This window comes from Eubalaena glacialis, chromosome 11 (genome assembly GCF_028564815.1).
Source record: "Eubalaena glacialis isolate mEubGla1 chromosome 11, mEubGla1.1.hap2.+ XY, whole genome shotgun sequence".
Classification (NCBI taxonomy): domain Eukaryota; kingdom Metazoa; phylum Chordata; class Mammalia; order Artiodactyla; family Balaenidae; genus Eubalaena; species Eubalaena glacialis.
Window position 1 is genome coordinate 16,643,842 of NC_083726.1, and position 24,627 is coordinate 16,668,468.

Below are 24,627 nucleotides of genomic sequence, written 5' to 3' on the forward strand. Positions count from 1 at the left end.
GCTGTGCTGGGCCCTGCCTCACATGTAAATGTGAATTTAAACCCTTTTTTTTTTGGTGGCAGTTTCAGTCCTGCTGCTAGCTGTGGTTTGGAATTTGGTTAGGAATCCCCACCCAGGGTATGATATATCCAGGAGTGGAGTGGGAATCAGGACCCTTGTTGCCGTTCCTGTGCTGCTGTTAGCTTCGTGAACTTGGGCCTGTACTTTAATCTCCCTGGGACTCGGTTTCCTCATCTGTAAAACGAGGGGGCTGGCATAGAACATTCTGGGGCCCTTGTAGCTCTAACATCTGCCGGTGATAATGTTGCTGGTTATGCCTTCTCGCCCTTCATCATATACACAATCTGAAACGATCCCCACAGCAACCTCGCGGGGTCGGTGCTCTTGTCACCTTATTTGCAGATGAGGAAACTGAGGCTGTGACATGTTTGTCCGAGTACCTCCCTGTGCAGGGGGCACCTGGGCCAAGTTCCTGTGACTGATGACAGGGCCAAGGGGCTGAGGCTGGCTTTCTTAGCAGTTCTGGCTGGGGCTCTGCTGGGCTTGGAGCTTGATAAATCAAAGTTGCACAATCCTAAGCTTATTCAAGCTGTGGTGTAAACAGTGTCAGGGTGATCAGATGCTACTACTTGAGGCTGTCCAACTTAGAAGTAACCTCAGCCCTCTGGTCTGGTCTGCCCTCTCCCCAGAACTATTGAAACCTGGAAGAAGAGCCGTTGAACTTTAGATTTCTGAGTTGGTGTTGCATTTGGCTTTCAGGAATGCGAGAGTCCAAAAATAAACCCCTGCTTGGCCACTCGAGTCCCAGCTGAACAAGCCTTGCGTTTTCAGTATTTTTGTGACGCTGGTGTTGCCTGTGTAGCATCTCTTGTGCTACTGGAGACCATTTCCTGCAGGGGGCCTTGGGATCGTTTCTTAGAGATTTCCAGCGGATTCCCGTAAGAGGGGGCTCCTCACAGCCCCGGCTAGACCCTCTCTCACAGAGCAGGCAGGATGGGGGGCTCCAGAGCTCACTTCCTCTCTCCTTCTCTGGACACATTCACTTTGACCAGGCGTGGGAGCTCCAGGTGGCCTGCAGAGCATGAAGTAACCCCTGAGCAGCCAGCTTCCGTGGCCTCCGGGCTTCCACAGGCCTGCCTCGGGCTAGGATGAGCCAGATGTCCTCTGGGAACAAACCTTCCCTTTCCCAGGGGCAAATTAATGCAGGTCACTGAGTCCCTTCAAGGAAGTAGCTTGTTTTAAATTCCCCTCTTTATAGATGGGCAGTTCATGAATTTTCCTTTATCATCTAGCATTTAATATGACTGCATAGTATTTAAGTTACGGAAGGAGTGCCATCCCGGCCACATGGACTGTTGTTTAAGGTCAAACTTCAGGGTGCAGCAGAATCACCGGGGAAGCTTGTAAAAAGTGCCCATCCCAGCTTGTCCTCATCCTCGAATTCAATAGGTCTGGGGTGGGCCCTGGAATCTGCATTATGGCAGTCAGCATCCCCCTTTCCTCCCCAGACGGAGGATCTGATGCAGGTGGTACGCCAACCAGCCTTTGGCAAAGTGCTGTCTCCTGGAATCTAACTGCGTGCTCGGGGTGGGCTTGTCGCTTGCTCTATCATTGCTGCTGGCGCTAACTTTCCATCGGTTCCTGCCCGGTCAGCCCTGGCCACTGTCTCCTGTTTACCAACCTCAGCGCCATACAGGGAGTGTAGATCTGCCTGCAGTTTCTTAGTCATTAATTCCACTTCCCTTGTGGCATCGACACATGCAATAATGACATTCTTCGCTCAGCCCTTGAAGGGGGCAGGTCCAGAACAAGGGATGACTGTATCTGTAGATAGAAACATCCCAGGCCCTTCTGAGGACCTCTTAAGTGGGCCCTGGCCCCGTCAAATAAAAATCTGCTTTGCTGTTTCAATTCTGGAGATAGAACACATTTTTCACGGCAGGAGAAAAAAAAAAATCAGGGTCATCTGAGGAAACACCATCTCTTATGGGGAGTTTTGGGAAATCGAGGATTGAGAGCTGATTTACACAGGATTATATGTTCAGAACCTCTTACAAGGTTAAAAGGCTGGTGGTGGCGAATGGTAGGATGCTGTTCTTTGAAGAAAAAGGTCTTTCTTCTATATTCTGTGCTCCCTGGCATCAGGATGCCTCTCCTCAGAGCCTGCTGATACAACTCTTGGCTTCCAACCTGCTGCTGTCTGAAGAAACATTCACACATCGACATGAATCAACAGGCCGGAGAGGAAGAGGCCCACGGGCCCCGCGGTGGAGCTGCCTTGGATTCCCATGGGGCTGGTGCATCATGGCAACTTGCTAGAGTGTTGTCCTGAGTTGGCCAGACTCCTCACAAAGAGCTGGGGGCCACTTAATTAATTAGGGGCTTTGGCTGCAAGGTGGCCTCCTGGCTGGTGTCACCGTGGTGATGGCCAGGCACAGCCTTTCTAAGTGAAAGCCGTTTGGTGATCCTGGGGAGCTTTGGACCCATGGGGCCCATGTGGAGCTGTGCCTTGCCTTGAACTCTGACCATCAACCAGGCCAGAGCAGGAACGCCCTACGCTGGCTTCCAACTTGACTTGGCTAACCATTCATTCCCACTGCAAGTGGCCTCTGGGCCCCTTGGTAAGAAAAGGTCCCCTGAGCTGCCTCTGACTCAGTGCCTTGCAGCTCCCGTGGAGCGGTGGAACGTGGCCGGGTGTGAGATCACACCTGTGAATGGCAGGGAAGCTGCCAGCTCCTGTTGCCGGGATTAGAACTCAAACTTGTTCTCACTAAGTGATGCTAATGCCGTGTTTATGACCCTGTTTCTTCCCTGCTGCTCAGTCCCCAGCTCCTGACCTCCCAGGACCTCACATGGGACCCTGTAAAAAACTTCATCTGCTTGGAGGGGGCCCATCACAGTGGGCTTTGGAGACTGTTTGGGATCCTTTGAGAGATTCTGTCACCTGCCATGTTTGCTGTCCGTCCAAACTTTATCCACAGCCTCAAGAATCAGCAGCCTCTGGGCTCAGCCTGCCTGGGTTCAAGTCCTCGCTCCATCTCTTACAGGCAACGTGACTTTGGGCAATGTTTATCTCCTCGGTGCCTTGGTGCCCCTGTACAATGGGGTTGTAGTTAGGACTAAATGAGATAAAGTCCACTGGCACCTGGTTAACACATAATAAATATTAGTTACTGTTATTATTAAGAATATCGCCGCTGCTTTTAAAATGTTGATATGTTAGGCCAAAGACAAAGCACTAAGATCTTGCTACTCAAAGTGTGATCCCTGGGCTGACATCACTGGTGCATCACCTGGGAGTTTGCTAGAAATCCAGAATCCCAGGCCCCACCTTAGACCTTTGGATTCAGAATCTTCATTTTGACCAGATACCCAGGACCCCTTTGAGAGGCACTGTTCTGGAACCCTCTCTTTAGGCTGACAGATGTCAGTCAATGAGCATCATGGGAGGTGGCTGTGGAGGGAAGAGGGTAGTGATTCTTTTGATTGGAGCCTCAAATACACACAGTCTGCCCGGAATTTTCTCCACTCCCCAAAGCAGCCCAGGAAGATGGCTGGCTGCCCTGCTCTGTGTAGGCATGCAGGCTGGATATTAATTTTAACCTGTTCTTGCCTCAGTACAAATGTGGGGAAGGGGAGGATGTGTGTGGGAGGAATGGGGAGGGGAGAGGCCCGTGTGATGATGTGCTGTGGGCTTGTCACCCCTTTAAATGTGGCCCAAGACCCTGTATCACTGTGTCGTTCTGACAGGCCTCGTTATAGTCACTGCCATTCAGTGAACACCTGAGGGCCAGGCACTGTACTTACTTCTCCTCCTTACAACAGCCCCAAGAGTTAGGACTTGCTGACCCCATTTTACAGATGAGGAAACTGAGACCTGTGAGGTTCAGGTTTGCCTGAGGTCATCCAGCCAGCAAAAGCCTGAGCTTTCATCATACTGCTCTGCTCCCCATAGCCCTGCCTAGATCCCCGAGCTCTTAACATTCACAACGGCCACTGTGGAAAAGGAAGCCCAGCAGGCTGCACAGCAGGTAGTTTTGGGTGATTATTCAAAAAAGGAAAAACGACCACTGCAGAAGAGAAGGCTATTATATTTAACAAGGGATCAGCATTGGCTGGGCTGTTTGCCTCTTAAACAGTCAGGCACCGCAGGGCAGAATTTGCAGGTCCACAGCCATAAGGTTTAATCATTAAACGATAGGGTGGCCTCATTTATAAGGCACACGGTGATGTCTAGACTTGGGAACACTTAGGAAAGGGGCTGGGCTGTGCGTCGGGCTTAAACACCTGAGTTCCCAGCTTCAGTCATTTTGAAGGCAGAGTGAAATCTCTCCAACTCCTGCAGGAACAAACGACTCTTTTTTTGGAGGGTGTATGATTTCAGACATTTGGTAATCTCTTCCTGCTGGGCCCTTTCCTTACCTCTGTCTTTCTTTGTAGATATGGGTGAGGATTGAGGAAAACTGGGGGGGAGGTTTGCTCCATAATATCGGGCATCTCTGTGTATCTCTTTGGTAGCCTTTGGCCACGAGGGTAATTACGTAATTATTGTGTGATTTTTGCTTATTGCCCTTGTCCCCTTGTTCCCCAACCCCCCCCTTGAGGGCTGGGGCAGAATCATGTTGCATCCTGGTATCTCAGCACTGTGCTTGGTACCAGGTGGGCGCTCAAAAGGATTAAGTCAGTGAACAGTCAAAATCCAGAAAGGCTGAACTGGATACCGTGAGTCAGACTTTTGTCTCTAAGTGGGAACATTTGATTCCCCTGTTCACCTCGCAACTATTGGAAGGAGAAAGGGGAAATGGTCCTGAGGTTGCTTTTCGGGTTCCAGTTGTTCGTCCTCCTGTCTGGTCTCAGACTCAGGAGCCGCGGATGCTCATGTGGGCTCAGCCGCTCTGAGCTTCCAGACATTTCTGATGAGGGTACAATTTAAAGACCCAGGAGAGAGATTCTCTTGCCCTTTTTGCACTTTGGGAACAAATGTGGTCTCCATTCCCTAGACCTTCACTTGCTGCCCCACGAGGAAGCAGGAGGAATTCAAGTTTGTTCTCGGGTTGGAGAAAAGGAAGGAAGGCCCTATTTTTGGGGTATTCTCTCTGGGTTAAATATGGCTGCCATTTATTAAGCCCTTATCCTGGGCCAGGCATGTTCTAAGCCATTTAATCCTCATAGGGACCTGTGAGGCAGGTCCTATATTTTCCTGCTTGACAGATGAGGAAACTGGAGCACAGAGAGGTTTTGCAACCTGCTCAAGGTCACACAGCTGGTGAGTGGTTTTAGCCTGGACTCAAGGCCATGTCCTTAACCATCATGCCATGCTGCCTCACCGTGTGCTGGCTCAGTTTATCCTTCAACTTCACAAAGGAGGCACTGCATTACATTACAGGAGCTGCATTTATAGATCTCGTTCTCCTTTTTAAACAACTCTTCAAAAATGTGACAACCATTTTTAGCTATCTGGGTCCTATGGAAACATCCTGGGAACTGGATTTGGCCTCAGGCTGAATACGCAGCAAACGAAGAAGCAGGATAATTTCAGATGGTGTGGGAAAGGTATAGGGAGAGTATAAGGCCAGGAGTGTCCTTATCAGGTAGAGGGGTCAGGGAAGGCCTCCCTAAGAGACCGTGGAGCTGAAGCTTGAATGATAAGGATGTAAAGATCCGCGGTGTGTAAAGCACTTATCACAGTGCCTGTACCATATATTAAGTGTGTCGTGAATGCCGCTATTATTTCTATCCTTATTGCTTTCGTGGTTAGCCATTCATTGGATCTATGACCTTGGGTGAGTCATCTCCCGCTCTTGGGAGTTGAACTGAATGTCTTCCCTCTGGCCTTGACAGTTGCACAGTTCTAAGTGATTTCTAGCATTTGTCTCCCACCAGGCCTTTGAAATAGGGGGCAGAATGAGCCCTCTTTTACACTTTCAATAGAAGATTCATTGTCGGAAGAGGGAAGCTTTTGTGGAGGGACAACCACCATGGCTATTAACATTTATGGAGCCCTTTTAGTTTCCTCAGTGCCGAGTGGGGTGTGATTAGAATGTGGGCACTTTCCTTTTCACACTGGGCTGGAAACATCCCTCTGGCAAATACACCGTGGGACCGTTGGCCTCTCGCTCCATGGTTGGGGGGATTGACAAGTCCACTTATTTTCTCACCCCCCAGAATGTCACTACCCTCCCCTGACATTGGATGGTGAAAGAATTTATTTCTATTGTCATTTGACAATAGGGCCTCCCCAAGGCCAAGTTCAGCCTGCTGTATAATCAAAGGGGTAGTTTCACCACTCGGCCCATCTTTAGTTCCTGGAGGAATGTAGGAGTTGGTCCAAGAGCCACCCACATCCTCCACGGTCCTCCAGAGCAAGCGCCCAGGATCGCAGGCCCTGCTCAGATAAAATAAAGCCTTCAAGTCATGTCTTTACATTTGACGTAAGCAAAGGCAGGCATTTCTTGCTGCATCCTGAATGGGGCTGTCGTGAGGGCCTGGGGGAGCTGGGGGGCCTGGCACCCTGGTGAAAGGGGGCCTTGAAGCTGGAAGCTCATTCATCTCTGTGTAGCCTCCTTGTCTCCAGCCACGTGGTCCACCCACACTCTAGGGAGGGTGCTACCTGCCCCTGGGTTTACAGCAGGGCGTCCTGTGTTTCCTGTTTGCTTTCCCCATTCCTCGATTGCCCACGTTAAGTAGGATGCCAAAGAAATCCTAAGTCATCTTCTTGACGTGCCTGTCTTGGTGGTGCTGTTTGACTGGAGTGGTCCCTCCGTTTTTGCTCCAATTCTACCATCACTTCCCTGGTCTGGCCTCTCATCCACCTAATAACATCAACCCCTGCCCCCCTGCCCTTCTTCCCTCCTTCCCCCTTCCCTCTCTATGTACCTGCCTCCCTGCCCACACTCAGTGTTTTCTCAGGCCTGCCACGCACCAGGCATGGTTTTAAGCGCTGTAGAGAAAGCAGTGAACAGGATCCCCACTAGTGTAGGGTCAGGTAATGACACCAATACTGATTTAATGACAGCTGGGGAAAGGTCTGCAAAGGAGAAATCCGGGGACCTGCTAGTTGATTTAACCAGCAAAGAGCAAAATCAAGAATAATAAGAGCTTCCTAAGTCTTGTGGCGTCACAGACGGACTGGTTGTATTTTAGAAACATTTCCATGTATAGCGCTGCACGGGGATCTGGTGCCCAGTCGGAAACTGCAGATGCTCACAGGTGTGAGTGCATTCCTGCTGCAGCCGCCCATGCTTGACCCTGCGATAGGCAAGGTGTGGCCCTGGGCTGCTGCTAACAAGGACTTCTTCCTCCAGAGCGCTTCGTGCCTTTGCAATCCGAGGGGTGGTTTTACTTCCTTCATCCTTTCCTTCAGGAAAGGTTGCTAAGGTGAGGGTTGAGGTCACAAGAGGACCAGTTTGGAGGGAACTAAGCAGGCTTTCAGAGCTGGCAGCAAATCGATTGGCAGGTTTCCTTGTTACCCATGGATAACCCCCTCCGCCATCGTAGTTTTTGCCCCCCTTAGAGCCAAGGCGGATTAAATTACCAACCAACTTGTTTATGAGCAGAGATGAATTCATTGGCAAACATATTTCTTCCTTATTAGATTCCCATTGTCCTTTAATGTCTTTTTATTTATGTGTTTCTTTTGAGTAATTGCTCTGCGCCTTGGCCCTGGCAACTCTCTGCAGTTTGGATTTGCAGACAACATTGGCACGGAGCTTTTGGAATCAACTGGGGCTGGGCAGGGAGTCTAGCTTAACTTCCTTGGTTTTACTCTGATTTTTCTCAAGCAGGGCCTTTTGGTCGTATCACTTGCTATCAAAGGTGCCTTAGTGAGAGGAAGGATGTAGGAAGGATTTGGCTTCTGAGCAATTGCATCAGCATAGCATAAGCTGGAGTCTTAAAACCCAAGGTTTGAGCAGAACTGGCCTTGAGACAGGCCACGCAATAAAGCCTTTTCTATCCATCACTGCGGCAGCTGCATGGTGGGGCTGAGTGATGCTAATTTCACCTCTCCATGTTTAGTCATCGACACCCTGTAAACCAAGCTCTCCTTTTTTCTTTTTTCAAAGGATCAGGATTCCTAGAGTAAATGAATCTGGCCGCGTGAAGCAGCCCTCTGCTTTGTGGGAAAAAAAAAGAAAAAAAAGCCACCATCCCAAACCCAGGCTGTTAAAACCTGATGTTTTCTGTTGTCTGGAGAAGGGTGTTTTTGCTATAACTGAAAGATGTGACGGGGGTATTTCGAAGCTTTGTTTTGGTTATTGTCGGTTCTGCCAACAAGTAACATCTGTATTTATTTTCCAAACTCTCCCAATGGCTGATTTGCATCTGTTTAGTTCTCTGAGTAACATTTCATTTCCTGACTTTATAGGTTGCTATAAAATCCATTCGTAAGGACAAAATTAAGGATGAACAAGACATGGTTCACATCAGACGAGAGATTGAGATCATGTCATCCCTCAACCATCCTCATATCATCAGTATTTATGAAGGTCAGTGATTTTTTTTTCACCCCCGTATCAGTTACCATTTCTCATACCATGGGGCCTGCCAAGATTTTTAGGTAATTGCCCTTCTGGGCAGGAGCCAAGTATTTTTGCTCATGATGCAAAAATAGCCGGGTGTTATCTCTTATTTGGTTACCTTGAGTGCAACCAGACACATGTAGCACAGCGCACTTTGGTCATAAAATAGCTCTGGCTGGTGCCTTCTTCTGTCTTCCCAGTTTCTTGGTGGTTGCTAAGCAACCCACCTTATTGAAAACCAGTATGTGAGGCAGCCATGGTTTCTGGAAAATGGCAGTTTTCTGGGTGGCCAAGTAACGGTGGATCTATTGTAAATGTCATTCCCCAAAGCTGATGCTTCAGGGGTGGTGTCATGAGTTATTCAAAGTTAGCCTTTCTGAGTTAGGAATTAACTTCCAGCAGGTCCAAGAAATGCCAAGAAAGAAGAGGGATCTGTTGGTGTGACAGATTCTTTGCAAATGCAGTTCAAGTTGTTGGTGTTTGTAGAAGGACAGGGAGGGGAAAAGCTTATAAAGGTGCTCATGCTTCAACTCTTTAGTTCCTCGTGGGAAGAAATGGAGAGTATAAACTTCCCAGTCTATCATTTAAAAAAATAGCCTTTAAAAAATTACACAAGCAACATGTATTTATTGCAGAAATGATTGAAATACAACTGTTAAAATTTTAAAAATAATTTCTGTTCTCTCAGTTTGATAAATGGCTCTTTATACATATTTATATTTCTAATCTACTTTTCTATATCTGTATGTGGTTTTTATCCAGAGTTAGATCATACTGTTTATACTGGGTTTTAGCTTGATTTTTTTTCATTTTTTATACCATGCATCTCTTCCTATATCAATAAATATTCCACTATAAGGACATTTTAAAAGGCTTTATAGTGTTCCATTTATGGACATACCATAATTTATTGGATCTATTTTCTTTTGTCAAATATATAAATTGTTTTAAATTTCTGGTTATTATAAACAGGGCTTTAAAGACTCTCCTTGTACATCATGTTTACATTCATTTCTGATTATTTTCGTATGAAAAATTCCTAGTCTTGGATTTACTGAGTCAAAACATTTCTGTAGAATATTTTTTAATAGATGGTTGAGTCAGAAAAATAAACCTATTTTTAATTTCTGGTCTGTTCATCATAACTTATACAGTGAGGGCTAAGAGGAAACCAGATGGTGACCCTAAAGTTTTTCTGATATTTCAGTTTTCCTTCTTCTGGTTCCCTGCTGGTTTTTGGTATGCTTTTTTCCCCCTGCTATTTCTATTTTTGCTCCTCATGTAGAAGTAAATGCTGGTAATATCTTTTATCTTGATTTTTCTAAAGCTCATTTTTGGGACCCTTGGAGATAGGATTTTTAAGGGAAATTTGCATTTATTCAGTCACTTATTCATTCCACAAACATCTCTTGCAGTGAGTCTCAAACTGCAGTCCCTGGACCAGCAGCATCACCATAAATTGGGATTGTTAGAAATGCAGAGTCCCAGGCCCTGCCCAGGACCTGCCGTAGATATGTAAACAATATATTCTGGGACCAAGGAGGCCCAAGCTTAGAAGTTTTCATGGAAATATATGGCATCCAAGCTGGGCCTTGAAGGAGATTTTTGGAGGAAGAATTGACAAAAGTAGAATTCCAGGCTGATAAAACAAATCTGAATATGCCTGGTAATTGAGGGGAATTTCCAGAAGTGAGAAGTGAGTTGAGATACAAAATGCAGGATGAGAGTGAATTTTGTTAAATGTGGAGTGTTTTTGCTCTGTGTGGCCCGGTTGCCATGGAAACCTGAAGACCATCATGCATGGTGTGGACCAGTGTGGGTCACGTGCTCTGTGTGCAGTTCTGTGAGATTTCTTAGCCTAGAGCTGGAGGCTTCTTTACCAGGAAGCAGAGTTTTAATCCAGCATGAAGTTTCCAGTTCTTTATTTGGGAGATGGTCTGTGGTCACAGAAGTCTGGCATCAAGAAGCCTACTTCTTTACTAGCATCATGCCCTCCTTGACCTTGGGAATCCTTCAGGCTGAATGGGGAACAGGAGTCTGTCCCCCTTCCAAGGGAAGGCCAGAGATGAACCTCAATGGAAGAACATCTTATTATCAAGGTCAAGGCCTTAGTCCAGCCCCTGCTGGAGGCTTCAAGAAGAGAAGCCCTTGCCTGTAACTTTAAAGATGGGTATCAGCATGAATTAAAGTTCTTTGGGTGACTAGAAATAACTTTCACCAAGGCCTCAGGTGAGAGCTTGGGCTTCAATTCATAGAACCCTTAGAACTGGTTTTAGGGAGTCAGGGAAGAGCTTGAGTTCTCACACCAGACATGAGACTTTGAGCAGGATGGTGGGCCTTTCAGTGCCTCAATGACTGCACCTATAAAATGGGGATTACAATTCTACCCCCTCCTAGGGTTTGTCAGTAGGATTAAATGAGATGGTACATATACTGGTAAGCTCAAAAAGGTCATTGTTATGAAGACCCCATAATCATCCTAAGTAGTTCTTAACCTGGGGTCCATTGACAGGGTATTTCATGAATGAGCTACAGGGGGTCTGTAAATCCTCTGAAATTAAGTATGTAACTATGTTGTCTAAGCCACTAGCTACAGATGGATATTAAAATTAATTGAAATAAAAATTCAGCTCCTCAGACACTTTAGCCACATTTCAAGTGGCTCAATGGCCACATTCGGCTAGTGGCTGCCATATTGGACAGCATCGTAGTTGTGGAAACTGAGGCTTTGGAAGGTTCATGACTCCCTGGGTGTGTTTGTTTGCTAGGGCTGCTACCACAGACTGGGTGGCTTAAACAATAGAAATTTATTTTTTCTTGGATTTGGAGGCTTGAAAGTCCAAGACTAAGGTGTCAGTAGAGTTGGTTTCTTCTAAGGCCTCTCTCCTTGGCTTGTAGATTGCCATCTTCTCCCTGTGTCTTCACATCTGTATGTGTCTGTGTCTGAATTTTTCCTTCTTAGAAGGACACTAATCATTTTGGCTTAGGGCCCACCCTAATGACCTCATTTTAACTTGATTACGTCTTTAAAAACTATCTCCAAATAGGATTGCATTCTGAGGAACTAGGTGTTAGGACTTCAGCATAGGGTTTTTTGTTTGTTTTTTGTTTTTTTTTTTGCAGTGGGACCAGGAATATTCAGCTTATAATACTGGGTATGCTGGCTAGTTGGTGGCCCTGGCACACAGGTCTTCTTACCCCACTTGTTTTTTCCCTCTGCCAGGCCTCAGCCCTGTATTTCTGACCTTGTGTCTTGTTTTGCTGGCTCTGCAGCCCACCACTGTGCCCCAGGCATCCCCCTCAGCCTGGCCTTTTCCCTCCTTTTCAACCCTGGGGTGTGGCAGGGGCAGTGCAGAGGTAGCAATGGTGGTGAGAACTGAGTCTGTGAGTTAATACCCTGGTCCCTCTGTAGCTCACAAAGTGAAAGGCGAACCTTCTCCCTGGAAGCTGATTGGTCGTTTGATGGGCCAATCAGGAGCCTTAGCTGAGTGCAGAGATGTGTTAATTTTCTGAGTGAAAAATCAGTGCCCAGGCATCTAATTGGCTGTTTGGACATTAGCTAAGTGAACTTTACAATTTCTTCTTCAACAAGGACCTTTGTGATTTAAAACACACACACACACACACACACACACACACACACACACACACATCCTAGCAAAAGCAGCAGTAGCAGTAACAATAATAGCAGCAACATGACAAAGCAATGATGCACCTAACCCTGTATGTTTAGGACCTTTGGGGTTTCATGTGGGGAATGCACCATTTTGGACTGTACAATCAGGTGATATTGAAATAACTAGTTCCAGAGGAATAATTCATTCATTAAAAAAACTAAGTGCCTACTATGTGCCAGGCCCTGTTCTAGGTACTAGGAATGCAAAGGTGAACAAGACAGGCTCTGGGCTATGGAGCTGAAATTTAGTGAATAGACAAGCGAACAGATAAGTGACTTTTGAGCTGAGACCTGAATAGAATGAGAAGTGAGCCCTTCGAAGACCTGGGCATTCCAGGCAGAGGGAACAGTATGTGCAGATGCTCAGAGGAGGGAAGCAGCTTGTGTTGTGAGAAGTGACAGAAGGCCTCTGAGACTGAGGGACTGAATAGGGTGGCAGGAGAGAGGAAATTGGAGAGGGCCAGATTTTGACCACATTGGCTAAAGGAAAGAGTATGGATTTTTTACACCAGGAGTAGGGGGATGCCACTGGTTTTGAGGAGGGAAGTAACATTTTAAAATTAACACTTGAAAATAATACTAATAATAGCTTGGAGTTATTGAGTGTTTACCCTGTGCTAGGATAGGATATGTGTGTGTATGATCTCATTTAATCCTTATATCCATGAAAGATGAATTGTTAAGATCCCTATTTTATGGTAAGGAAAATTCAGCTTGGTGGCTAAGTGCATTTTCCAAGGTTATACCAACTACTAGTAACTGGTAAATCTGAGAGTTGAACTTAGCGACACTCTGAAGCTTGTGCTGCTGATACCAACCAGGTATTTGGTGGTCTGCAGCGACCCCTAATTGGGGGCAAGCCTTGTCCTAAACCCTGTGATACAGATAATTCCTGGCCTTCATAGAGGTTACTGTCTTAAATATGTGAGAGTATTAAATCCCAGCTTGGTGGGTATTTTAGAGAATATTTCTGCATACATCTCAGGAAGAAGCTTGGGTCCCCAGTCCAGTAAATTCATAGGTCAAGTGTTTTCTAAGCTGCAGTTCATGGACATACGAGTTATTTGTATATTATTCACAGTACCTGCAGGCTCATAAAATCTGCAGCTTCACTGAATCAGTGCTGCTGTTCACCAAATCTCAAAAATAATTCCTTATAAATGTTTCTTTCTCAAACCAGATCCTGGGGTTACTCTCCTATTGACACGTAGGTGAAGGTGATTGGCCCTCAAATTTGTCAACTCTGTGTAAACACACAAACCATAACTGGCTTCTAATGCTAAGTAAATAAAAGAGGATAGACATACACCTTCTAGCCATGTGATGCTAAGGGTAACCTAATTGAGAGAGAAAAGGAAGAAAGAAATCTCTGGCACCATCTTGGGATGGACCCCTGTTTTCAGTCAAAGGAATTCCATTCTCTCAGCAGGGAGGTAATTGACAATAAGGAAAGAACAGCTGAAAAGGAAGTGCCCCGGAGCTTTCAACTTGGTTGCCTAGGATGGAAGAGATAAAAACGGTTTTTGCCTGGGGTTCTGATTTCAGGACCCAAGTTCAAACATCAAAGGCACATTGTCTCACCCCCATTTCCCCTTTGGAAGCCCAGGAGACTCAATCTGCAAAACCACGAACCAGCATCTTGCTGCACAACACTTCAGGGAAACAGCACTGTCCAGCATGTAAAAGCAAAAAGGTGGGGAGTGGGGGAGACTGGGCCGGTGCCTTCACTTTTATGCTCTTGGTTTTTTTGTTCCTGGAAATCTCTATTCTTGGCCCTGCAAGATTACATCTCTCTCTCGGTCCTTTTTTGCATTGTGATATGCCGGACTGGCCAGCCCTTTCATCACATCCCCTGTCTTAGGTAAGGGTGAGCCTGGCTTTCTGGGGCAAAGTAGGATGGCTGTTTGGCATTTGTCAGCTGTGATCTCTTGCCTTTGCGAGAGTCTCTCAAACTTCAAAAACACAGTAACAAGCAAATGTGTTTCTTTTAATAATCATGTGAGTTTCATGCCCTGGCTCCATGAGCCTTAAACCTGCTGCCCATGAGAAGACGTAAAAGAGTCTACATTCTACTAAATTCTCCGAACTCCTACTGTGGAGACATTTTGGATGAGTTTACTATCAGTTAAAAGCTCCTCCCAGCTTCTTAGAAGTATACACTACAATATGCTTTTTTAAGCTACCTGTGCCTTAATGAGATTCCGATAGATCTTTCTGGAAGGGGATCTAGTTCTTGCCTCTTGGTGAAAATCACTGCTTTAAAAATCCAGGCTCTGATGACGGGTATTCCTGCCTTCTCCTCCCTTGCAACTTGTGGCCAGAGGCAATGGGGCCAGTGCAAGATGTTTCCACAGAACCCAGCAGAGGTCCTGGAGTGAGAAACTTTTGCTGCCCCTGGAAGAGAACCCCTTGAGGATGGCAGGATCCCGATAAACTGCCGAGTAATACACTTGAGCGCGATTCTCAGAGGGTGACCCAGGACCAGCAGCGTCAGCATCTCCTGGGCCCCATCCCAGACCCACTGAATCAGAAACCCTGCAAGTGGACCTGATGTTCTGTGTAATAACCAGCCCTCCAGGTGACTCTGATGCACTCAAGTTTGAGAAGCACCATATTAGAAAAACCCCTGCTCAGTAGGTTAGAAACTAAAGCAGGGCTTCATTGTGAGCATCAGTGATTTGGAAATACCTACAATGGAAGTGGTTAACATTTTTCTTCTCTGGCTCAAGTGACTTAATCCAGGGTTTTCAGGCAGCAGGCAAATCCTGATTTAGGCTCTTTCGAAGCCAAGGGACAGCTGATTTGATCTAACAAGGTCTGTGGGTCACTAATACTACCCCGTGTTCTTATTCATTTGCTTACTTAATCATTCATTCATTCAGTCATTCATTTTACAAAGATGTATTGAGCACCTATATTCCAGGTACTGGTCTAGCAGGGTGAATATGTATGCATTGTCCAAATGGGCTTAGATTTGAATGAATCAGTTGCTTTGCCAATTGCTACTATGTGACCTTGGGGTAGTGACTTAACCTCTCTGAGGCTTGGTTCCCTTAGCTATAAAATGGAGTCAATAGCTAGCTACTTTATAGATAAGATTGTGAGGATTAATTAAGATAATGAATAAAATGGCTAAGCATGGTCCCAGGTACATGCTCAATAAACCATACTGATCATTCTTGATGTGATGTTAGTTAGAGATCTGAGAGGTCCTTTCTGGCTGGAATAGAAACTTCTATTGGGAGGTGGTAGCAGAGAAGGTTGAGGCCAGATTGTCCATTTCAGTGATTCTGAACTCTGGATGCACATTAGAATCTCACGGGGCGTTTGCAAGAAGAAATGCTGATGCCTGGGCCTCACCCCTAGGGATTTCAATTTAATTGGCCAGTCTGAGAAAGATGGGCTTGATCCTCCAACCAGGAGGAAGTGAGCCCTGCTCTAGAAACTTGTCTTGGTCCGATCATTTGTCATCAGTGGATTCCAGAGCAGAACACGTGTCTGGCAGCTGTCACCAGTGAGCCGTGGGCGATACCTTTGGGCTTGGGTTTCCTTCCTCAGCCATTTGGTTGCTGCCCTCATCAGGGACTCAGAGCCCCATGAAACAGTTTGTTGAACTTGGCAAAGTGGTGTATTATGCTTGTGTTTACTCTTCTGAACCCATGGCGAATTGCTGAGCATTTTAACACACTCCCTCTGCTGTCAGATTCACAAGTTCCACATGAAGTCTCTTCAGACTGCATCCAAATGAAGGACCCACCGCCTGTTAATCACACAGCTCCAGAGAGTTTTCTTCACTTATAATCAGACAAACAAGCTCTTGGGCTGTGAATCTGTCCAGTCACGTTTCTAATGAGTTTCCTATGAAGTTAGCTATTTGACCTTCAAGTGTATTATTTTCATTGTTTTCATTTGATTACACCCAAGTCATTTTTCTAGAGGCTGGAGATTAGAAATAAAACAACCCAACACGAATGCTACTCCCTGGCTGTCCTGCCTCACCCTCTTGGGTTTCCTGGAATTCAATATTTTCTAGTGCCTCAAATAACACCACTTGTACTTGAAGCTAATTTTTAAAGAAAAAAAAAAAAAAAAAGGAACTGTATTGCCATGTAACTTAGGATCTTTTGAAATGAACTGGGATGGCTCTGTTAATTTGCCGAGGCTGCAAATTAGGAAGGCTCATGGAGTGTAGAAGGGGGGGTCTCTAGAATGACCATACCCTACAGAGGAGATTTGGATATTGAAAGGGGGATTGGAGTAGATGATCTATAACTTCTAGCTTGCAGAGTTTGAGGTTTTTTTGATTTGGGAATTTGTGCTCCGCCCCCTCTAGTGACTTCTGACAGTGGGTTCATCTGGTAGGTACGGCTCCAAGATTGACATCTGTGCTTTGGAACACCACTGGGGACTGAAGAATGGACCGCAGTTAAGAGAACCAGGCTTGCGGAGTCCTTTGATGTCTTTGAGTGTTAGTTCACTCTTTCCTCTGTTCTCCTACCCCTCTCCCATCCCTCAAGGGCACAAATGCAATCTCAAGTGTGGATTCTGCCAATGCAGATCCATAATAATCCTGGATTTGATCCAGGCATGTCTTCGTTTGTTCTTCTTTCTTAAACTAAGATTTGCTGCCTAATAATAACAGCTGACACTTACATGTCTGCTTACTGCTGCGTGCTGGGGTAATCCTCACAATGAGGGTAGAAGCTTCATTTTAACAGATGAAGAAACTGAGGCAACAGAAAGGTTAAGTAACTTGCCAAGGTCACTCAGATGGGTAAATGGCAGGACCTGGATTTGCACCCAGGTAGCCTGGCTTCGGGAGTCAAGCTCTTAAGCTCTGCACTCTGTTGCCCAACGAAGCAGACTAGAATTTAGGGTTGACAAGATAGTCCTGAGCCATATCTCATATGGTCAAGCAGTGGCTAGAACCAGAGGTGTGATGACCACAAGTTTGTCTTTTCCACCCTAAGTGATAAGGATGGGATGAAACCATATAACAAAGCCACCTGTGGGGATTTTCAGGAGAGGGAGACTAAGGCTGTTTTCACAGAGGGTGGGATTTCTATCCCTTCACTTTGCAAATTGGGGGAGCATGTTTTTTTCCAGAAGTTCACTGTGGAGGAGGGTGGAGTCCAATGGTTGGTCCTACATGGTGCCCTGATTCCTTCTCCCACACAGCCCCTCTATCCTGGTCATGTCCCCTGCCCTCCTAGTATTTGCTATTGGTCTCCCCAAATAGCACTAATAAATGGTACTTGGCCAGCCTTTTACATCTGCTCTTCCTGGGGTAGCTTATACACTTTCTTTCATTTTGTCTGCCTTCTGTGGAGTCCACTGCTGGCGGTGGGTGGCCTGCTTGACTCTGGTTCTCCTTGGGCATGCCAACCGACATCCAGAAAGAGTTTTGGTTTAAGAAAAGACAATGAGTGAACTAAAGAGCCTTTCATTGTCCAAACCAGGAAACACATTGAGTCAACTCTGACCAACTCACTGATGATGGGAGAGCTGCCAGTCTAGGTTAATTTTCTCACTCTCACTGCCCTGGGCGTTCAGACTTAAGGGGTTAGAGGACCATTTTATGAAGCTCTGAGCCCATGAGGTGTCTGAAATTTAGTTCTGGGGAGGGAACTCTTAAAGTATGAATCTTGTATTGACTAAGTGACCCAATTAGGCTGCAGACAATTCTTGCCAAGGAAAGATCACTCCATTTATGAAATGAAAAAGAAAATGACTTTCTGGGAGGATCCTCCTGAACTTTAATAAAAGAGCACCCTGAGGAGTGGAATGGTACTTCTATCTGAGGGTTTAGGAAAGTAATAAAAATGCTGCTAATGTGAGGAGGCCCTGCCATGGAGCGAATGGCAGCATCCTGGACCTGATTTAGGAGATGGGGTCGATGGAAGGCAAAGGCATGAAGAGAATTCTGACTGGTCCATTCTAGGCTCTTGGCCTTTCACTTAAAACCAACAGACGAGTCTTCCTCTCTTGAGGTTACATGTTAAGCAGAAAGAGAGCCTCCATTTTTTATAACCTGCTTCTCATGGAACGTCCTGTTAATTGATTCTCACCCTCTCCCTCCCCAAGCCCATTTTCTTCCTAAATGGCCTCGTATTTGGCTCTCAATGACCAGTGGATGGTTGAAATCCCAAGATCTCCTCACTCATCGGCGTCTCTCCCAGGCCAGGCCACTGTTTTTATCGTATGCATTTTCTCAAGTTATACAAGTTGTGTTATTAACCCCAAGGGAGGGAATGGTTAGGAGTTGGGTAATTAGCGTGGTTGTGAAAGCCAGACAATCAGAAGGCAGAACTGGACTGTCAAACTGAACATCTGATGAAATTCAGAATTAATTGGGAGAAGTAGCTGTTACTATAGCAGCCAATTCCCACTCTCCCTTGAAATGGAAAATAAACGGAAAACAAGAAGAATAATTCAAGTTGGTATCCGGGAAGAAGGCCCTTCTGCGGAACAGTAGAAGAAAAAGGAGAGAGTCTGGATAGTTTAGGATATGCCGAGACAATGGTAAAACCAGCTTGTGCAAACAGAACCCAAGGTGTTTTTGATGGTTCAGTTCCACGCCTGTTTTCTCCAGGAATCTCCTCAGGCCCACTCAGGCTGCCTCACCCATCGTTCTCGCTGCTCATCTGGGGACTTAAAGTCTGTATCCCACAGGTTAGCATTTGATTTATTTTATAAGTACTAGTTTTATACAACTAGAGAGCAACTCCTTGAGAACAAAAACCGTCCTATGCTACATTTGTATCTCCTTTAACACATAGCAAAATGTTCAGATAAATGCTTCAGATAGGCTGATAAACAAGCATTGTCAGAAAAGGGAGTGAAGTTGGTTCTCTTTAATGAAGGAGAATCTTTACTGAGTATTAGGCAAGGAGAGTAAACCTGTGATGGAGGAAAGTGGTGGGGAGTCATGGCAAGAACGTAAGCTTTCAAATCACCCACATTTGGGATCAGATCCTTACTGGTTATCTGCCCAACAGACATGCATACAGAGGAGCATCAAAAGACACACACAAGAATGTTCATAGCAGCACGATTCGTCATGACCCTCACCTGGAAACAACCCAAATGTCTCTCACCAATAGAATGGATAAGTAAGCATGCCACACTCACAAATGGGACTACTCTACAGAAACGAGGATGGACGATCTTTGACTACATGGAACGGCATGGATTATTCTTACAAATATAATGTTGAACGAATGAAGCCAGACGCAAAAGAATATACTGTATGCTGCATGATTCCATTTTTAGAAAACTCAAAATCCAAAACTAATCTATGATATTGGCTTATATACGTATCCTTGGGGAGATGGTTAGTGACCGAAGAGGACGTGCGGGGCGCTGGCCACATTGTTTCTAGATCTGAGCGCTGGTCCTCTATTTATGAAGTAGGGATGATGTTAATGTCTCATAGGATTGTTAGTATTGGATGTGACAATCCATGGCATGCAATAATTGCTCAGTAAGTGTTAACGACGGTGATTATGAATCAGCCTTCTAGGAGAGGAGAGATCACTGTCTGGGGAGGCTCTTGGGGTGATGCGAGCCCTGCACTCTTTCATGGGTCCAGGATCCTGGATGCTACCCTGTCCCTCGTTCCATCTGTTTATTGTTCTTGGCGACGTTTGGTCGCGTGTCTGTCAAGCTCCTCGTGGGCATTCAAGGCCTCTGTGGTTCGTTCACAGTCTGTTGCTTCCTTCTCTTGTCTTAGTCCCTGGCACCTGCCCGCTCTGGTGGTCCTGCTTACGGCGCTCCTGTCCCCCGCTTCACTCATGTTGTTCCTTCTGCTGGGCTGACCTTTCCTCCCCTTCTCATCCTGGTAAAGATTTCTTCCAGTATCCCCAGTGCCATGCACGTCATGGGTGCTTTGTAAAGTTTTTGTGGCTCTACTAAAAACCTGGGTCTGCACCACATGGACCTGGCCCCTGCGCTGTGGGCTGACTCAAGTTGAGCTCAGTTTCTATTCAGGGGTTTAATTTTCCTGGTAGGCTTGGCATGTCAAGGGCCATAGTTTTCCCTACCATTCTGGAGCCACCCGGCTTCTGGGTAGAACTGTCTGGCCAAGAGACACAGGCTTTCATTTTTCAGAAAGGAAACCCTTCCCAACTGGTGGAAAATAAGCTTTTGCTTAGTGACTAATAACAAAAACACAGACAAGATTTCTGGGCTTATAAATAACCAGTTGTAAAAGTGCCCAAGGGAAGCAGCCCTTTTTGCCAGAAGAATGGCTGAGTGTTCCTGTCACCTGGCGGATAGGGACCTCACCGCGGGCAAGGAGTTGTGGGCCGGGGGTGCGGAAGCCGGTCATTCTTCAGGACGAATTCCCAAGGCCTTGCTGTTATACCTTATAAATCCTGGGCTATTCTGGAAAAATAATAGTTGATCTCTAAGGTTCTTCCTGCTCGAAAATCCTGTGATTCTGCGGAGCCACAGCATGCTTTAAAGAGTGATGCCGGCCGGGAGAGGAAAGTCTTAGGGTTTTGTTTGCCAGAGCTGCCTAAGAGGCGGATGAAGTAATTATGAGAATAACTCCCATTGATTGAGCAGTGGCCAGGGCACCGTGCTTAGGGTGCTAGGCCCATGAGCTCACTGAATCCCCCCATTACCATGTGAGGAAGTTGTTAGCCTCATTTGACTGATGAAGAGACTGAGCTTCAGAGGGGTTGATGTATATGGATAGCAGTATAGGGGCTAAGAGGGTGGAGGGTGCCATCAGACCGTGGGCCCAGGCCTCGAGCTTGCTTTGTGGCCATGGCAGTTATTAACCTTGCTGTACCCGGGCTTTCTCATCTGTAGAACAGAGATACTCATAGGACCAAAGCCATATGAAATAATTCATGCAGAATGCCATGGGTACAGTGCCTGCACATAGTAGGCCTTCAGTAAATGCTGCTGTTATTAGGAAGGGCTCAGGAAGCTTCATGTATTATACCACATGGCCTCCTGGATGAATCACTGATGCCCCAAGTCTAGAAATGTTGTTTGCATTTAGCTAATTTAGGGTTGCAATCAGGGCCTTGACCCTGACTCCAGCTGCTTCCTGCTGGAGGACTGGGGGTGGGATCTCAGAGCCAGGCCTGGCCCCGTGGACAGTTCTCTTGCCCGGCTGCCCACCAGTCCTACCAGCAACAGTGAGGCTATCGCCTCGTTCATCCATTGTTTCCCAAACTGGCTCCCAGTTAGTTCAGTAGGAGTACTGCAGTGGCCAAATCGCCCTGCGAAACTCAGAGTTAAAGAAACTAGGTTCTCCAAGGGGTGATCAAGTATTAGCATTTTCCAAATATTTTACCTATGTTTTACCATGGAACCCTTCTTTTCCTCCAGAATGTCTTGTGGGACTGGTGTTCCATGAAACATGCATTGGGAACTGTTCCCCAGCCCCCTCTCCAAATGCGGTCAGCAAAGAGGCAAGAGTGAACAGAGGGGAGATCATTCAGAAGGGGGTGGCCGGGGACGTGAGACAGGTGGACAGGGTCAGGCTCTGTTTTAGAGGTAGGACCAGCAGGACTTACTGATGGAGGCTGTTTAGTAAAATATTTGACATATTGAACTGTGTCGAACTGAATTGTGTTTACATCTCCTTGATACCAAGTTAGCCGGTTGGAAAGGGATACATCTGGTCACTGAAACAGTCCTTTTGTCTGCGTGCAGCCAGTGACCCACACCTTCTGATGGTCACTGAAGGGGCCAGTGGCTTTGACCTCCTTCAAGGATGCATCAGACTCTTTGGGGGTGTGAGGCTCCTTGTTTATTTCCCCGTCAAAGTACTTTCCCTCTTCCTCCTCCTCCCTGCCCCCACTGGTTTTTAAAATTAGAAAACCCGCTGCCCTCTCCAGGGCCTATCACTCTATCATTTTTAGAGGCTGAGCCGTGCATCTTGAGGCAGCTTTTCCAGTTTCCAAAGTTTATTGTTAATGAAAAGCGCACAACAGGCTGAAATCCCTGGCAAGAGCCAAAGCTGCAGGGTACACCGAGGCCAGCAGATGCAGGAGCTGCCAATTTTTATCTGGCTGTTCCCTCTCCTCCTCCTCCCTGCCCTCCTCCTTCTCCCTTCGTTTTATCAGAGAGGTTTGGCGGGACTTGAAGGAGCCAAAAAGGAACTGGAGGAGCCTGAGCTTCTAGCAGCCAGTGACAAGGTATGGGAGGACAGGGGACCCAGGCTGGGAGCACGTTCCAGTTCATCGAGTGTGTCTGGCTCAGTGCTAGGCCCTGGGGTCCCATAGTAGTGATGCCAACAATAAGAACTAACATTATTGAGTGTATGCCCTAAGTACAAGCCTTGTTGTAAGCATTTAACATACCTGATATCAATAAATCCTCCCAACAATTCTAGGAAGTACTTACTGATATTATTCACATTTTACCATTGACGAAAGTGTGAGGCACAGAGAGGGTAAGCAACTCCCCCGGAGTCACACAGCAAGTAAGAGGGAGGTCTAGGAATCTACTTAGGAGTGTCTGATTCCAAAACTACAGTTTTTACCTCTCCAAGTCCAGGCTCACAGTCCCGGCAGAGGAAATAAATATGTAAATCAGCAAATATATCCACACAGTTCGAAAGTGCTGTGTTGCAAGTATCCATTATGAGAGGTAGAAGGGAGGCAACATGGGCATCAGATTTGAGTTCATCCTTGACTGATGAATTGGAGTGTCCCTGGCAGGTAAGACAGGTGGGAGTAAAGGCAGAGGGCAGAGCATGGAGGTGGGAAACAGCAGTGTGTTTGTGTGTGATTGGGAGAAACAGTGAACAGTCTGGCATCGGTGGACATAGGGGGCCTGACAGGCAGTGGTAGAAGCCGACGAGATGGAGGGAGGTAGGCAGGGGTCCTTCAGGGAAGGAGGGTCTTGGGTACCCTACCAATGTTTTTATACCACATCCCTTGGAAGGATGGATTTCAACACAATTATTATTTTGTCTTTGCTCAAAGGACGTGTTATGTGACAGCCCCAACTATAAAGCAGATAGCAGTGGAGTGGCTTTGGCTGAGGTGGAGCTGAGGACCTAGAGCCTGTCCTTCATGATCTCCCCTGACCTACCCCCATGGGCATCTGCCTGGAGCACCTAGGACTCAGTCGAGCAGACTTTGAGCATTACTGCTAGAGAATATCAGGTCTGGGGAGACAGAAACATTTAGTGCCGTGTAGTTATTTAGTATAATGATCCAGAATGCATTTATGAAGTCTTGAATTTCCTCATTTAATAAATATTAATTGAGCCCCTTTGCCAAAAGGCATTGAGTGCTGGGGATACATCAGTGAATGAAATAAACCAACCCTCATTTAGATTCTAGTGAGGTAGACAGAATAAATGCACAGACTAGATATGTAATAGGGCTAAAAGGGGTCCATAGGACCTGTAGGACCTGGTGGCCACATGTGGGACTTTGGGTTTTATTTTGAGTGAGATGGAAAGTCTGGAAGGTTTTGAGCAAAGAGACGACAAGTTTCGCCACCCGTTTTGGGGTCTGGGTAGCTGGTCCATATCAAATGGTTAATAAATGGTAGTCGTGTTTGTTGTTCCCCATCTACAGGGAGGCAGTTCTGGTGGGAGGGTCTTGCGAGAAATGAACCTGGTTAAGGGAGTAGTGGGGTCCTCAGAAGAGAGAGGCACATTCCCCGTAATATAACAGACGCAAGTCCAGTAACAGCAGCGATGATGTCATTGCCCACCTGGCTGGGAAACTTGCCCATCTCCTCGTGACGCTGTGGACTGATTTGTTTGTCCAGCGACATCTCTGTTGTCCCCTCTCGCACGGTCTGTAGTCATTAGTGAGCTTGTCAGTTGAACAGGGTGTTTGTGTATCGCCGTTCCCCCCGCAGTGTTCGAGAACAAAGATAAGATTGTGATCATCATGGAGTACGCCAGCAAAGGGGAGCTGTACGACTACATCAGCGAGCGGCGGCGCCTTAGCGAGAGGGAGACCAGACACTTCTTCCGGCAGATCGTCTCCGCCGTGCACTATTGTCACAAGGTACGGCCGGCCCCACCACAGCTTTGGTCACAGACGGTTTTCATGGCACCACGTGATTCTGTTCATATTATGAAGGTGACATCTGTTCATAGTAGTATGTATGGAGAATTCATAAACTAGAAAGAAGAAAATCACCATCACCCAGAATCCCAGAATCCAGGGATAACCCGCTATTGACATTTTTGTTTGTTGTTTTCCAATCTTCTTCCCCCTACTCCTCACATTTATTTTTCATTTAAATTTTTAATTTTGAATCGTTTTAGATTTACAGCAGAGTTTCCGAGATAGTACAGAGAGTTCCCATGTACCTCTCACTCAGTTTACCCTAATGCTAACATCTTACAGGACTGTAGTACACTTGCTAAAATGGAGACACCCACATTCGTTTATTGCTATTAACAAAACTCCAGATTTTACTCGGATTTCGCCAGTTTTACAC

The 24,627-nt window shown here is 46.3% G+C and overlaps 1 protein-coding gene across 1 annotated transcript in view; it reads left to right on the top strand.

The window, feature by feature from the left end:
• NUAK1 (NUAK family kinase 1) overlaps positions 1-24,627 on the top strand; it is a 64,713-nt gene that overhangs the window by 21,588 nt on the left and 18,498 nt on the right. The window contains exons 2-3 of the mRNA XM_061204955.1: positions 8,366-8,486; positions 24,037-24,188. Of these exons, the coding sequence (XP_061060938.1) occupies positions 8,366-8,486; positions 24,037-24,188 (273 nt within the window). The remainder of the gene's footprint in view (positions 1-8,365; positions 8,487-24,036; positions 24,189-24,627) is intronic.